The sequence below is a fragment of the Sceloporus occidentalis genome, unplaced genomic scaffold (assembly GCF_023333645.1).
Source record: "Sceloporus occidentalis isolate IW3139 unplaced genomic scaffold, rSceOcc1.0.p SCAF_13, whole genome shotgun sequence".
NCBI classification, from domain to species: domain Eukaryota; kingdom Metazoa; phylum Chordata; class Lepidosauria; order Squamata; family Phrynosomatidae; genus Sceloporus; species Sceloporus occidentalis.
Window position 1 is genome coordinate 17893389 of NW_028316993.1, and position 16136 is coordinate 17909524.

At 41.8% G+C, this 16136-nt stretch overlaps 1 protein-coding gene across 2 annotated transcripts in view; it reads right to left on the reverse strand.

Annotated features, from left to right (window-relative positions):
- MAN1C1 (mannosidase alpha class 1C member 1) overlaps positions 1 to 16136 on the reverse strand; it is a 168854-nt gene that overhangs the window by 41476 nt on the left and 111242 nt on the right. For both annotated transcript variants that reach the window (XM_089478463.1, XM_089478462.1), the window contains exon 3: positions 3119 to 3234. In XM_089478463.1, coding sequence (XP_089334589.1) covers positions 3119 to 3234 — 116 coding nt within the window. The remainder of the gene's footprint in view (positions 1 to 3118; positions 3235 to 16136) is intronic.

A 16136-nucleotide genomic window follows, 5' to 3' on the forward strand; every position in this document is an offset into this window, starting at 1 on the left:
ACATTTCTATACCACTTATCAGTGCACTTAACTCCCTAAGCGGTTTACAATGTGTAAGCCAACTGCCCTCAACAAGCTGGGTACTCATTTTAGCGACCTACCGAAGGATGCAAGGCTGAGTGGACCCTGGAACCTTGCCTAGGATCAAAGTCACAACAACAACAACAACAACAACAACAACAACAACAAAAACAACAACAAAAACAACATGACCGTCCACTGTCCACTGATCAAAGGAAAAGAAAAACTCTTCTATATAATGACATGATGTCTCTGGCTAACATAGGAACAGCAGAAGCTTTGCAGGGCTGTTGTTTGTGATAGCTTCCCTGTGCTCTCTGTGTCAGTGTCCATATTGGCTGGGTGGTTCTGACAATTGTAATCCCACCCAACACCCACCCAACTCTTAGGATTTGTGAACATATGGCTCCAACACACAGCTATACATTCATTGATGAGGTGCAGAAGTGAGCTATGAGCATGTTCACCTACAGGTCTAAGTCCATTTGTTAGTCCCAACTAGAGTAGGTCCATTCAATCACTAAGAACCTGCTATGGAAACATTTAATTTACCATTTTGTTTCCACTGATTCGCTGTGTCATGTGTAGCAACTGAATGCACTCTGAAGACAAAAATGGAGGTAGTGAGTGTCAATTCCTGACCACATTCCCACATACTCAATCCATATTGTGTATGGGACTGGATAGGTAGATCAGCAGAGGTGTGTTGTTTGAGATTTAGGCCCATTTCATTTCACTTCTAAGTTGCTACAAGCAGAATGGGAAAACATGCATATACTGTACATAATTCCCTCTGTGTCAAACGTACATATGACCTATGTGACAGGACCATGTTTGAACTGCTCCACTTGTTCATAGTTTTATTATTAATTTTATACAATTTTTATCTAATAAAAGGATGTTACATGCCTTTTCCAAGTACTGTAAATTCCACAAATGATATGCCATGGCCAGCAGCCACTTGCTCAATATCACCAAAGGAGAGTTTGAGTGTCAGAAGTAAGTGGGGGCCAAGGAGAGACAAATGATTCTCTGTAATACCGGAAGAATACCAATATGTTTTTCCATTTGAAGCATGGGAAGGTATACTCGTTTCTTTCTTTCTTTCTTTTGGCTGTGTTAGCTGGAAAGCACTGGCAGTTATAGTTTGGAAAATTAAAATTTCTCAACTCTGTTTGTGGATAGCGATAGAAACCATTCATCCTACCCATTCTTAGAACACAACTGCACTGAAATCAAAGGGACATTCACAGTAAATGTGTTTTGGAAGAGCAAGAGGCAGGCAGCCGGGCAAGAGGGGTTTGTGCTGCTTCCCCCTTTCTTTTTATGGGCATCCACTGACAACGTAGACTGAATCTTTCAGATAGCCCTTTACCTGGAGCTAGTTATGATCTATAATAATCTTGCCTTGGATCAGTGAAATGTCAAAGCAATTGCAGTCAAATTGTCCCTTTCAAAAATTTGCTCCTGAAGCCTGATCCTGCATGCCAATGCAGTTTTGCTTTCTGAATAAATATCAGCTTCTTATGAACACACACACCCTCCAGGAGAAAACAGCTTTTTCAAGGATAAGTAGGAACCACCATTAGTAAAAGGAAAAGCAGTGTAGAAAAGCACCATACATGGGCCTGAAGGGTCAGAATGCTTTCCTTGTATGACATTCAGCTGGGGTAGGGAATAGGTGGCCCACGCCTCACTTTGAAAAGTCCTGTGCAAGCAATCAGGACAGGTCTCTACAAGATCAATCTGCTCCTTCTCCAGTAGCTCAATGGGGAGAGGATGGGATGGGATGGTATCATAGTGGGGGCACATAGAGAAGCAAGGGGGGGTAGTGTTGTCTGCTCTAGGATTTGGCACCACCACTGACATTAACTACACCCAATACCAGCAAGTGGCCCTAAACTTGTAGGGAGGATTCTTCTCCTCACATTTTTATCTTCCCAGCTTTTCTCCAAAGAGTTCAGATCAGCACATGTGGTTCTTTCCAACCACCCTGTGAGGAAAATTACACTAAGGGCATTAATGGGTCACTCTGGTGCTTTAAAGCTGAGAAGGGTTTAAATTGAGGCCATGCAACCAACCATCGATGGGCAAAGTGTGGCCCTGGGATGAGATGTAGTCCCTAAGGGTGCTCTTGTGGCCCTTGAACCCTTGTACTAATTTTTTTCTGGCCCAATAAGAGGATGAATTGCTGCTCTTGGACACTTCCAGGTGCCAAAATTTACCTTTATACAGGCTGCAAAAACATCCTGTATGGTCTTTAAACAGACTGGATGGCCACTTGTTGGGGATGCTTTGAGTGTGATTTCCTGCAAGGCAGGGGGTTGGACTGGATGGCCCTTGTGGTCTCTTCCAATTCCATAATTCTATAATTAAAAACAAAACATAACAAACCCCAGTTTTTAAGATCCAGAAGTGGAATTCCGGACACTGGGATTTTTATCTTTTGGTAGACCATTCAGCCCATGGACATCCTGGGGCATAAAAGTGATCCTTGTACCTTCTCCAGTTGCCCTGCCCTAGCCCAATAGTACAGAGCCTACTACCTATTACATGTTGTTTGACTATAATTCCCATATTCCCATTCCATTCTGGCTGATGCCAGAGTCTCAAAGGTGCTACAAGACCCCTTCTGCATACTGATTTTTCCAGACTATCATGGCTATGCCTTTGAATTCTACAAGGCTGCTGTGCAGCTCCATACAATAAAAACAGTACCATACTTAGGATGACACTGCATAGTAAGAGATCAATGTCATTCAGTGCTTAAGGTTTTTTTTTATTTTTGGTTTAAGAAACAACTAATCCTGCTAACAAGAGAAGGATGAGAAGTTGGAGATGGAAAGAGATGACACTTAAGGTGTCAAACAACAAAGAATTGGACAATGATTCAATTTTGTGTTTTCTACAGTAAAGGATGAAAACAATAAGCATAACATAAACTTCCCTCCTCGTACAATGATGCATTTTGCTATTCTCAGCTTGTTCCTACAGAGTATAGTGGATGTGTGTTTGTGTGTGAGGTCAAAAAAGCAGGGTTCAAAACAAATCAGCCACTTTCAGCAGCACAGAGAGACACATTCAAAGACTGACTCACCACATTCAAGTCAAAGCTCTTCTCCACCCAGTCTTTGGCTTCTTGGAATTCTTCCTGCAGCTCCATGACATATAAAGTATCTAAAGCATCCACCACAGTGGCTCCCCGGAGACCTCCTGTATTGGCAGAAGACAGAACAGTTTCAATGTCACTTCCTTTCATTTCCCTGTGTGGTCTCTTTCTGTCTGTTGCACGCATGGGACCAAAATGCCACCAATTGTTAAATGGGCAATTTAGCACTGACATTATTATTGTTAACAACAAGAACAAAACTAATACAGTAGCATTAATATGCAAAGCATATTTACCTAGTATCACAAAAGAGATAAGGCACATCTTTGTTAAGGATGACAGGCCGAAGGAACTTATATCCCTAACTGCAATAGTGGTGGGAATCGAATGGAATGGGGAAGAAGCATAGAGGGTAGGGTAGGATTACAAGAGGTGCGTGGAGCCACACACCTGCATAAGTGTTTTTTCAGTTGTGACTGAGGGACAGATAAAGATGGGCAACTATGGCAGGTCTTAGCAGCCAATATTAGCCTCTTCCCCAGGATCCTACTATGAGTAGGAGCCATCCATTCATAGGTTAGTAAAATGAGTACCCAACTTGTTGGGGGTCATTGGCTAACCCATTGTAAACCAATTAGAGAGTGCTTAGCACTATAAAGCGGTATAGAAATATAAGTGTTATTAATGTTGCTATCATATCATGGTCAGAATGGAGGCAACTGGAAATAGTAAAAATCAGCTTCTGGTTTCTGGAAACTGTCTAGAAATTCCATGCAGACATGGAAAGACTAATAGTTGTGACTGGTCCCTCCCCTCCTAAAAAGGTGGCTTTTTTCCCCTCAGAATTTGGGAAACCTGGTCAGGAAGAATAATACAATGATGATAATTTTGCAGTTTTTTTTTACCAGTGTTGATGTATCCCAAAGTGCTTCAGGAAATTATTCTGTGCAGAAATACACCTGGCTTTTTGCATAACAACTATAGGTGGATGTGCAAAACACACTGTTTCTAGACAGGTATATATGTTTTTAGGCATGAATGCTGTTTTTTACACAAAAGCCAGCATTTTTACACAACAAAATTACCCACATGCCTTTGTTTTGTAAGACTGCTGTTTTCTGTGCAAGATTATTGTTGTGAAAGATTTGTTTGTGCCTGAAAACAGTGGTGTGTGGTGTGTGCGCAAAAGCCCACAGTTCGTATGCAAAGAAAACTATTTGTGTGCAGAATAATTTCCTGAAACACTTTGGCATGTATGAACATTGGTTGAAAACCACACAGAAATATTTGTTTTCTCTGAAGCAGGGAGAAGGAAATTATTCATCCTTATTTGAAGGACAGAATAGTCAAATATTAACATCCCTATTCCACGGTAAAGCAAGGCATGCATGGGGTGTCACCTAGTTTTACAGGAGGACTGCTTTCTGGAAGTATGTCTTCTTCTTTTCTCCTTCTAAACAGGGCGGACACCTCCGGCTACCTTTTTTCAGTGAAGAAATTGGGTTTATTTTGCAGCTGAAATGTGGTGGCATGGTGTTCATTTTGGCAGCAGCAGGGATGATTCTGGGAGCTATAAAAATGGCTCTGGGATACAGGAGGCCCATGTGATGCCAAGCCTGGTTTAAGATAAAAGTTTCCCAGAAAGGGTGGCTGCCTGAAGAGGGATATGGAAGACAACCACATTACATATTTGAAATTTCAACCAGAACCCATTTTTTAATCCAGCTTTGGCAACACAGTATTAATTTTGACATTTCTTGCCAAAAACAGTGTGTCCTCCTTACGATAAAAGATTTGAGAGAACATACTGCTTAATCACTGCAATCAGCATAATAATTCCACCAACTGCTTTACTGGAGAACAGAAATGCAGTTTAGACCAAGAGTTCACAAAAATGGTTCGTGGCTTAAGTGCAGTGATAAGCAATATAGAAATGTACTTGCTACTGCTATTCCTTACAAGGGAAAAAATTAAAAAGGAATGGATGGATTCAAGGATGCTGAGGGGGTCACTCTTCTCCCTATTTGCCCATGGAGCTTTCCCAGATTCTCTTCTCTCCAGGGCATCACTAGGGGCATGCAGAGATGTGGACCGCACCAGGTGACTCCCTAAGAAAGGTGACACTACTGCTCCCCAAACACCTGCTGTTGGGCATAAACAGGCTGTTGCATTCACCTGTGTCCCTTTGAAACACTGGAGCTCACCAAAAAAGATGGCATGAGTGGGGTGAGCTTCAGTGGGAGGAGAAAGGAGAGTTCCCGGGGATTTTTTCCCCTTTTAAATTAAAATTAAAATGTTACATTTTATATTTTTTTAAAAATAATAATTTTAAAATTCTATTTAATTTTTTTTTATAAACATCACATCTTACCAATTTTTTGCTTTAACCACATGAAACTATGTACGTGCAAATACATTTAGGCTGTGCGTATGATATTGTAATTTAAAGGTGTAATTTTAATTTTTCTAGTTGTTTATGTCACAGCTCTTGCCATTACATTCAGTGATACCTAGGAATTATGATTTATGAGTAAGATTAACACAAAAAATATTACTAAGGGTAGGAGGTCATGTGGGGTGACACCATGATTGACGTCAACATTAGTTGCCCTTTCTTCGTCAGAGAATCTGGGAGGGTTAAGTGGGCCTACAGGCAGAAAAAGTACCCTTTCAGCCACCAAATCTTCTGTCTACTGAAATCCTCAGGCACAGATGCAGAAGAAAGAAGGAACAGTGTAGTGCTGATAATAATAAATCCCTCGGGATTTATTAAGATTCTACAGTTTTTACATCTATGAATGACTCAGTGAAAGCAACCCCATCAAGAGACTTAAAACACAAAACCCTTTAATTGGTTCACAGCCTTTCTGATAACTTGAGTCATTCCTTCAACTATGAATCCTAAGACAATGTGTGAGTGCCTGATAAAAGCAAACCATTTGCTCCTGGGGAAATACACTGCAACAGATGTCAGGGGGAAAATAGGCAGACCTCTTTTCCAAATTCAGATCGCTCTGAAAAACTGCTGCTTGAGTCATACCAAGACACATGGTTATGCATGCAGTTCCTACTGGAGAAGCATCAGCTTGCAAAGCAAAGTGGCTGACTCTTTTCTCTTCCAGGAGTTACAGTGATAATTGAAAAGATTTGGTCTCTCAAGGCATGCTCTATGGGGCCCCACCAATAGCGACAGCAAAGAAGAAAAATGGGATCTGGGGGCTTCTTTGTTATGATTTAAGCAACGCAACACCAGGAATTGGCAGAGCTCAGAAAAAATATTTTTGGGGGACACAGCTCCCAAAATCCCTCATCCTGGGATGCTGAAAGTCAAAGGTTTGTATTGTTTTGGTGTTTGTTTTTTTTTAAAAAAGAAGTAATGTTTCCTGGTTGTAGAAATGTTTGTATATGCAGTACCAGATGCCAAGGCTGAGACAGACAGGAGCCTCATTTGCAAAGAAGAAAAGACCACTCAAGACATTTTGATGCTTAAAGCTGACACACTCATACTGAACAGCCTCATGAACACAGCTTCATGATGTTTTCCTGCACAAGCTTTCATGAAATAAACAAGAGATGCATAAGAAACAGCTGTTTTTAAACCCGCTATCCTGAGCATGGGATACTGGATACTGGAAATACCCTGAAGATACAAAAAGCAGCTTGGGGAGGGTTTTTCCTGTCAAAATCCACATGGGGGGGGGGTCTCCTTCCTGAGTCTTTATGTCATTGATGGTACTTAGACCCCATCACTGCTATTTGCAAGAAGTATAATCCTCTTTCTAGTCCAACACATCACACTTATCCAGATGTCTTACACTCAAATTGGTGTTACTTCACACTGAAATAACCCATGGATTAGTTTCCTCCTTTTCCTCAATTTTGTCAAGTTTTTGGAGAGCAAGATTTAGGGCACTTACATTAATTTATTACATTCATTTTTTACTTTTCTCCCAAGTGAAACTCAAAGTACAGCAAGAGGGATGCTAGGTAGTAACCAACAGGCACTGAACAGACTTTGTATTAGCTTTATATCAAGATGTTATGTATTACATGCCTGCAGCCCTGCAACAAAGCAGTACAGTAGCTGTATACAAACATAGTATCATAGAACCATAGAACTGGAAGGGATCCCAAGGGCCATCCAGTCCAACCCCCCTGCTATGCAGGAACTCTTAGTCAAAGCACTGCCAACAGATGGCCATCCAGCCTTTGTTTAAAAACCTCCAAAGGAGACTCCACTACACTCTGAGGGAGTGTGTTCCACTGTCGAACAGCTCTTACTCTCAGGAAGTTCTTCCTAATGTTGAGGTGGAATCTCTTTTCTTGTAGTCTGCATCCATTGCTCAGGGCCTGAGTCTCTGAAGCAGCCAGAAAAAAAAGCTTGCTCCATCTTTGAGATCTCTTCAAATATTTAAACAGGGCTATCGTATCACCTCTTAACCGTCTCTTCTCCAAGCTAAACATACCCAGCTTCCTCATAGAGCATGCTTTCCAGATCCTTCACCATTTTGGTTGCCCTCCTTTGGACATGCTCCAGCTTCTCAACATCGTTTTTGAACTGTGGTGCCCAGAATTGGACACAATATTCCAGGTGGGGCCTGACCAAAGCAGAATAGAGTGGTACTGTTTTCCCCTCAGTCTACACACTACACTTCTATTGATGCAGCCTAGATCACATTGGCCTTTTTAGCTGCATCATCACACTGTTGATTTATGTTCAACTTGTGATCTACTAGGACTCCTATATCCCTTTCTCATGTACTGTTGTTAAACTAGGTGTCCTCCCATCCTATATCTGTGCATTTCATTTTTTCTGTCTAAGTGCAGTACCTTACATTTCTCACCATTTACATTCATTTTGTTAGTTTTGGCCCAGCTTTCTCATCTATGAAGGTCATTTTGAACTTTGATCCTGTACTCTGGAATGTTAGGTACTCCTAATTTGTGTCATCTGCAAATTTCATAAGCATCCCCTCTATTCCTTCGTCCAAATTTTCAGACCATCATGATAAGATAGCCTTCCCCAGACTGGTGCCTTCCAGATACTAGCATAGCTAGCTATGATTTTGATTGGATCGGGAAAAGCTACATAATCTAGTGTGAGGGCTATGAACCTGGTAAAATTTTTCTATTTCCCCCTGCAGTATGATTGCACAGAGTCTGAAAACATTTGTTTCTGGCAAACTTAGGTTAATATGAACAATGGTATGTCCGAAACAAACCAACTGCAAACCATAGGTTAGGAAGCTGAAGTGTTTAAATAAAATAGATTCAGATAAAATGTTTAACTGTGGTTAAGTAAAGGAGGAGTTCCCAACCTCCTTCTCATGGCTGCTTCAGGAGAAGAAGAAAGTGTTCAAGTTCCAGCTTCAATGATGCTTGTAAATTGCAGGAATGGGCAGTTTTTAGGGGTCACAGTAGCCATGGTAAAACTCCCTGAACTCATTGGGAGCCACAACCTGATAATTTTGCAGCAGCAGTGGAAGTAATAAAAAAAAACAATCTCTTTTAAAAGAAGGTAGTTGCTTTACATGTGCCATATTTACAAGGAAGGATTGTCTTCTGAGAGCATGATTCAACTTTTACACAAAGCACAGGGTGTGCACCCTTGATTTTAAAGTAAAGTGTGCCCCCCCATTCCATTATCAACACAACACGCTGGTTTCAGAGGCTAATGTACTTGCTAATGCTAAGTGGGATCACGTCTATTCCTCCCCCCCCCCCCCCGGGAGGGAAGATAACCAGGAAACACTATGGATTTCTAGGTAAGGCCAGAAAAGAATCCTATGTAAAACTCTGGAGAGCCATTGCCAGTCAGAGTTGACAGTAGTGCGCAAATAGAAGCAATGGTCCAATTAAGGCAGCTTCCTATCTTCCTCAATGCAGTTACAAATTCTGCAGCAGCAGAAACCAAAGCCCCTCCACCAAAAATGGTTGGGTCCCCAACGTGTAGCCTACAGGCCTTGTGTTGCCCATGAGTAGACAAGAGTTTTTACAAGTTATATTTTTGGATTACCACTCTGAATCTCCCAGCTCACATCTGCCACTGGCTTAGCACAATGTCCAAACAAAGCCACTCTCTCCAGGCTCTTTTTGAACAAAGCACAGCTGCCTACCAATATGAGAGCACCATTCTCTCACTGCAAGAGATGGCACGCAGCTCAGATGGGTCTCATAATGGCATGCCATTTGTTCTGTCAGACACCAAATGAACATTCCCAGTGAGAAGTGACTCATAGCTTTCCAGCACCGATATAGAAGTATGAGATGACATCAGCTGGCAACAGCAGGATTCTAAATAAACACATTGGGTGTCTGAAAACAATCCATGTTAAAAGAACAACCCTGCTGGCTTGGCTGACATCTATACTTTGTTAGGCATCTGTAAGTCCTCCAATGTGTTTCTATGGTCAAGCTCTAGTGGACGTTGACCAAAGAATCACATTTTCTAAGGATGCATAGAAAAGTATTTTCTCAGCTAAAAAAAAAAAAAAAATAGCACGCCTATACTATATTCATGGTTTTTCCACTTTTGTGGAAAACTTCCTACAAATGTGAGAAGGGAGAACTGTTGTTCCTTCTTAAAGGAACCTTGGTGGCGCAGTGGTTAAATGCTGGACACAAGACTGCAGCCACAACATTGTAAGTTTGATCTTAGAGGAGAGCTCCAAGGTCCACTCAGCCTTCCAGCCTTTTGTAGGTTGGTAAAATGAATACACAGCTTGTTGGGGGCAATAGGCTTTCACATTGTAAACTGCTGAGGGAGTGCTAGTTCACTGATAAGTGGTATAGAAATGCACTTGCTATTTCTATTAAACAAGATCTCTATCATCAGAGGGCAACAGCAGATTTGCAGACTAATCAAATGTTCGCCCCACCACCCTGTTAACCGCCCAAGCTATTCATCTTGTAGCCAGAACACCATCTTCTGTTTTTCCTGGCTGTACCCTGATGGCATCACTGATCTAGGAAATTAAGCAAAATCAGCTCTACTTAGTACTTGGATGAGAGATGGCTAGCACTGAGGCTTGTATAGTCAATTGCCATAAACCCACCACTCCTCCTCATACTACTGAAAACTACTAGATCTTTGGACTTTCATTTAACTCCCAACTACTGCTGATCAAGTCAAAATCTGGCCTTTCAAGGACTCTGTGATTATCCCAGCTGAAAAAAAGCAGAGGTAAACTGGTGAATGGAAATGCAACCTCAGTGATCATGGTGGAGCACAATCATAATAACATACTATTCTGCAATTGATCAGTCTAAAAAATTCAAAGAAAGAAACTGCACTGCCACCTATAGTGAATAGGAAGAACAAGTATCGCCATAACCACATGACAACGTATGCCAGGGATGGCAAACCTATGGGCCTCCAAATGTTGTTGGACTTTCCTGGAAGTAAAGAACCTAGAAACTGTTGTACATTCACTGGTAACTTCACGGCTTGATTTCTGTAATGCACTCTACATGGGGCTACCCTTGAGCCTAGTCCGGAAACTTCAACTAGTGCAAAATATGGCAGCCACGCTGGTTGCCGGAAAAACTAGGAGTGACCAAATAACACCCATCCTAAAATCTCTTCACTGGCTGCCTATTAGTTTCCGGGCACAGTACAAGGTGTTGGTTATAACCTTTAAAGCCCTAGATGGCTTGGGTCCAACCTATTTGAGGGAATTGCCTGCCCCCATATAATCTGCCCCGCACATTCAGGTCCTCTGGGAGGAATTTATTGCAGCCTTTAAAAACCAGACTAACTGCTACCTCCCAGCGGGCCTTCTCTGCAATTGCTCCCAAACTATAGAACGGCCTGCCGGACGAGATCTGTCCAATTGCCAGCTTAGACAGCTTTAAAAAAGCTGTCAAGATGGATCTCTTCCGGCAGGCCTTTCCCGAATAAAAGTGTCTGGCCACAGAATGATTGCTCCTCACATCATGTATTAGCCCACCGCTCTGTCCTCATAATATTTTTACTGTGTTATTAATAGATATTTTAGTCTCCAATTTTAACTGTATCATGTTTAATCCTGTTTTAAGAGGGGGGGGATTGGGGACATAATATTGAATGTGGATATTTTAATGTGTTGTCAGCCGCTTTGATTGTCTTGTCACAGAAAACCGGGATAAAAATAAAAGTTTTATTTATTTATTTATTTATTTATTTATTTATTATTATCAGAAGCCTCAGATAGCATTGTCAGTGTCAGGGGTGATGGGAGTTGGGAGTCCAACAACATCTGGAAGGCCATATGTTCCCCATTCCTGGCTTATACACACCTACAGGTACATGAAATGATTTCTTCAATGGTTTTAATTTTTCAAAATCTTATCTTATCTTATAGGTATATATCAGTTAACAAAGTAGATGTGTTCCTGGGCATTAGTTCTTAAACCAAATATTTGGTATCAGAAGAAGAAATTGCATGGAAAGAATAGGGATAGGTTCCTGCACCACAAAAAGGAAGAGCAGTTCAACATGTTTCAAAAAACCTTTTACTCAAAACTAACAATATGCACATGTAAAATGAAAGAACCAGGCCAAGGAAGCCTTGCACAAGTAAACTAAAACAATTTGAATTTTCCAGAAACCACTTGAAAGCTTTTTCCAAAATGCATCCAAGGATTCCCCACCTCCCTTTGCCCAGCCTCGACTTAATGATTTCCATTTTGGTGGGCAAACATATAGATCTAAGGTATGCTTTTTAAAGACATGCTGGGAGTAGCTGGTGAAGAAAGTTTATCTCCTCTCCCACTTTTTTTCTGTTTTGCTGCTCAGTAAGGGATTCTGGAAGCAGCTGCTGTGCAAGAAATACAGTAGGATCTGCTAGAGCTGAATCCCATTCTTTCCCAGCTCAAGCTTTATTGCACTGTTTGCTGCAGATACCCAACAGCAAAAAGTCTGGTTTCTTTGGCCCTCCTTCACCAGCCTCCCAATGCTGATGCTGCTTAAAATACCCTTTCAACTAGACAGATGTTATGGGGAAAAGGGGATCTGGGCAGGCCTAAGAAGCCTTAGTAAAAAGGATCTTCTTTGTCAGTTAACTGAGGTTCGCCAGGATTCATATCCCACTTTTCTCCTGGCACCTGTCATTTGGCCTTCAGAATAAAAAAGAAACTGTGGGCCACTGCCAATTCTTCTGTGTAGTCAGTGTATGTATGGCTTTACCATCTGGGGGATAAGCAAAACTACCCTACTTCTGCCTCTGGTCTCTCATCCACTGGAGTAATCAAGCAGGGATCAGGGATGACAGCTGAAATTCAGATTCAGGGGCAAATTCAGACCGCACTCCTCTACTTCTTGATCTGTGTGTACTCTTCTGTCACCCCTGGTTTTGTATGGCTAAAAAGAAATCTGCTGGAGTAGCAGCTTGGGTTTCTGTCAGCTAGTACAGAGATAGCCCAACAGTTCTGTGGAATGATTACCTAATCAGCACAATCTGAAGCCAGCACAATACCGAAGGAGCACAACCTCCTCCCCTCATTTCCCAGTCTTACAAGCTTGTTCTAAAAAACCTGATGCTTCTCCCACATGTTTACAAAAGGCACTGACCATGAAAAGCAACACTGCTTCAGCCAGTCCTCGTCTTTCCTTTTATCAGCTCTAATGATTCTGCAATATTAATGATTATGTGGTTTTTATGCTCTCTCCTATTAGTGGAAGAAATGTACCAGCTCTGAACAACATGAGACCCTGGCAAAAACACAGACAAATACAGACAAACACACACACGTATCACGAAGCACTGCTGGAGGCACACACTATTACTGTGACATTGCAAAAGGAACACACTAATGGACCAGATTTAATTTGATGATATCATCCACAAAGCTCTTCATAAAGAGCAGAGAGGGAAAATAAAGAACCCAGGTCTCCCCTCACAAGCTATAAAGGGAGCAAGAGACAATAATAAAAGTGAGTTTTGCAGCCTGCGTAATTGAAATGAAGGGGGAAAATAGTTTGAAATTTGAAAAGGACTTCTGTGTAAAGTAAATGCTTTTAAATACACAAAATGCACAGGGGTATTAGTAAAGGGCTCCACTCTTTTATCCAGTATTGTGAATGGATTCTCCTTCCCTGCTGCTAGATAGTGTACACCGGATAAGATAGATTCTGCTGATGTTTGCTTCTTTGTGTCATATAAAAAGGATTATTTCATCCCATTCTCTGAATGCTTGATGTCTGGAAAATCAAGAGCTGCAAAGTTTATATTTTCTGCTGGGGATGTTGGGCAGATTCCTTTCTTTTGCATCTTTTATGGGACACAAGGAAGTTTATACAACTACACAGGCATGTAACACATATAATATATGCACACACAGAGCAGGTGGTGGGGCAAAACATTTTTTCTCTCAAAAAAGTTTTAAATCGACTGCAAAAGTTGGGTTCTAATTCCATGTTAGTAGGCAAGCACAGACAAGAGTTTCCTGATTTGGAAGCTGTCCTGGTCTGCAGCCAGCACTCACAAACACACACCGATAAGGAAGGCAATAAACTATGAAGCTGGAAGTAGTCCACAAACCTTGCAGGGAGAGAGAGAAAAAAGCAAACCGAAAGCCAAGCCAAAGTCAGGATAACAGAAGTCACAATAGTCAGTCCAGTCCAGGGTCAGGTCAGCCAGAAGGTAGCAATAGTTCAGTCCGTTCCAAAGTCAAGAGTCAAGGCAACAAGGAATCAAGGTGCAGGGAGCCAGTGCAGGCAGCAGTCACACCAAAGGATCATGCAATTAACTCTGGCACTGAGTTGGTGTCTCTCTGCTCATTAAGTAAGAGAAACTCTCCCCCATGCCACCTGGGGCTGATTTGTTAATTGCTTCTCAGCAATTCTCTGGGATCTGTGCCTGCCAGCACTTTCAGTCCTGCGTTGTCTATAGGAGGGAACCTTCAAACCTGGTTCCTCCCCAGAGTCACCAATAGTCTGCTGTACCACCAGAGGAATTCCACCAGCACTAGGACCTGGCTGAGCCTCCTCCTCTGGGGCTGGGAGATCAGGGCTGGATTCTGGCAGAGCAGGATTAGCACCTGGTGTAGCCTCAATTACCTCTTGCTCTGGAGGAGCCCCATCCTCCTCCTCAACCTCCGAGACCTGCTCTTGGCTGGCCATGACAGAAGCAACATTAAAATCCAGTCTTCCAAATAAGGATGGAACTGGGGACTATGAGCCCAAGATCCAGATCCAATAGGCAAACTGAAACTGACTGTATGGAAGGAGGCAAAGCTAAAGTCAGTGAACATGGCAAACCACATTCAAAGACTGAGCAGCAGCTCACACAGCTGAATTGTTCTCTATACCAAAAACAAAATCAACCAACCAACATTTTCAAATAGAGAACAAGTTGAGTGAGAGCTGAAGGAAACACTTTTATGCTCTTCCCATTAGATTTTATAGGGCTGGTGCAGCTGAACATCTGTCCAGATTGAGTTCTATAACATTTAACTTTTCCTCATACCCTTTTAACTGAATGTGCAGCCCATCAGGCAATTTTCACTCCCAGTCGCTCAAAGTGGTTTCCTCATGGCATTTATCTACCTGCGAAGAGCCACTCTCTCACTTCGAACATGAGCATCTATTTTCATCTGAGCAGCGCTGGAGAGAAAGGGAGGAAGACAATGAGAACTGAAGCCACAGGTTCACTGTTTTATGTTGTCACTTGACCAGAGTGGAGAAAAAGCTCTTGCACATATTATATGATGGCAGCCTTTTGAAGCACATCAAGGGGCAGTGGTTTTGAAAGCACACTTTCCCAGAAATATCTGTGTGTTCAAAAGAAAGCTTTTGTGTTCAGAATGAAAAAACAAATTCAAAATCCTAGCCTGTCAGAATCTGTTTGCATCCATCCCCTCCCCTTTTCTAAAAACCAAACTTCCTAGTATTCCATTTTTATATACTTGCAACTGGAAAGCAAAAATCCTTTTACAAAGAAAATTATACAAGTGCATTCAAACTTTGAAAGGGGAGCCACTTTGGAATGGTGGTTTGAGTGTTGGATTATGACTCTGGAGAACAGGATTCGAATCCCAGCTCAGCTATGAAAACCACTGGGTGACCGTAAGCAAGTCACTCTCCCTCAACCTCAGAAGATGGCAATGGCAAACCTCTGAAGAAGCGTGGCAAGAATGACTTGAGGGCACACAACAACAGAATTACTTTAGGGCATACAATAACATAAATAACAATAGCCTAAAATGTTATCTAATTGCATTTAAAAAACAACAATTCCAATTTCTGTAATTTAAACTAGTAATAGCCTTCAGGTGTTTGAATATGGGTTTGTCTGTTTTGCTCCAGATTCCAACATGGAACTTGGTTTGATTTAACTAAACTCTCTCTCTCTCTCTTTCTCATCACTCTACATAAATACCTATGTAGATTCAACAGATATAATTTTTTGTTACACAACTCTAGGGAAAGGCCAATAGCTCAGGGGCAAAATATAAGCTTCACATGAAGAGAACTGCAGGCTCAATGTGTAGCCCCTTCCATAATTTTAGAACAAAAGTGGAGGATCTCTTTCAATCCAGGGGCCAAATTTGGTTTCAGGTGTATGATGGAGTGTGTGTGCATGCACATACATGCACATGCATTCCACAGATGGGCAAGGCCAGAGACAAAGGGGTGGGTCTAAAAATACCAGCATATAATAAAACCTAAGGAGAGGCACTGCAACCTTTTTAGTACAGGAGGGTAAATCCAAACAGAAGCTACTGGTGTCAGCATGAGAAAACAGGATCATAGGGCAGGGAACTTGGCTATATGAAGAATCTCAGAGGGCTACACTAGCATGCCAGAAGGGTCACATCTGGCTCAGGGCATGTAGATTCCCCACCTCTGAAACCATATATCAGGAAATGCAAATATTTCCCCCTGAAGCCCTCACCTGCATTTTGTGTGAACAGAAAACACTTGGCTAGATGGACAAACCATCTCATCTGGCAGCTTCTTACGATCCCAGGAACAGTACAGAGTTCAAGAAAGGGAAGAGACTATGAAATCACCAATTGAAGTCTG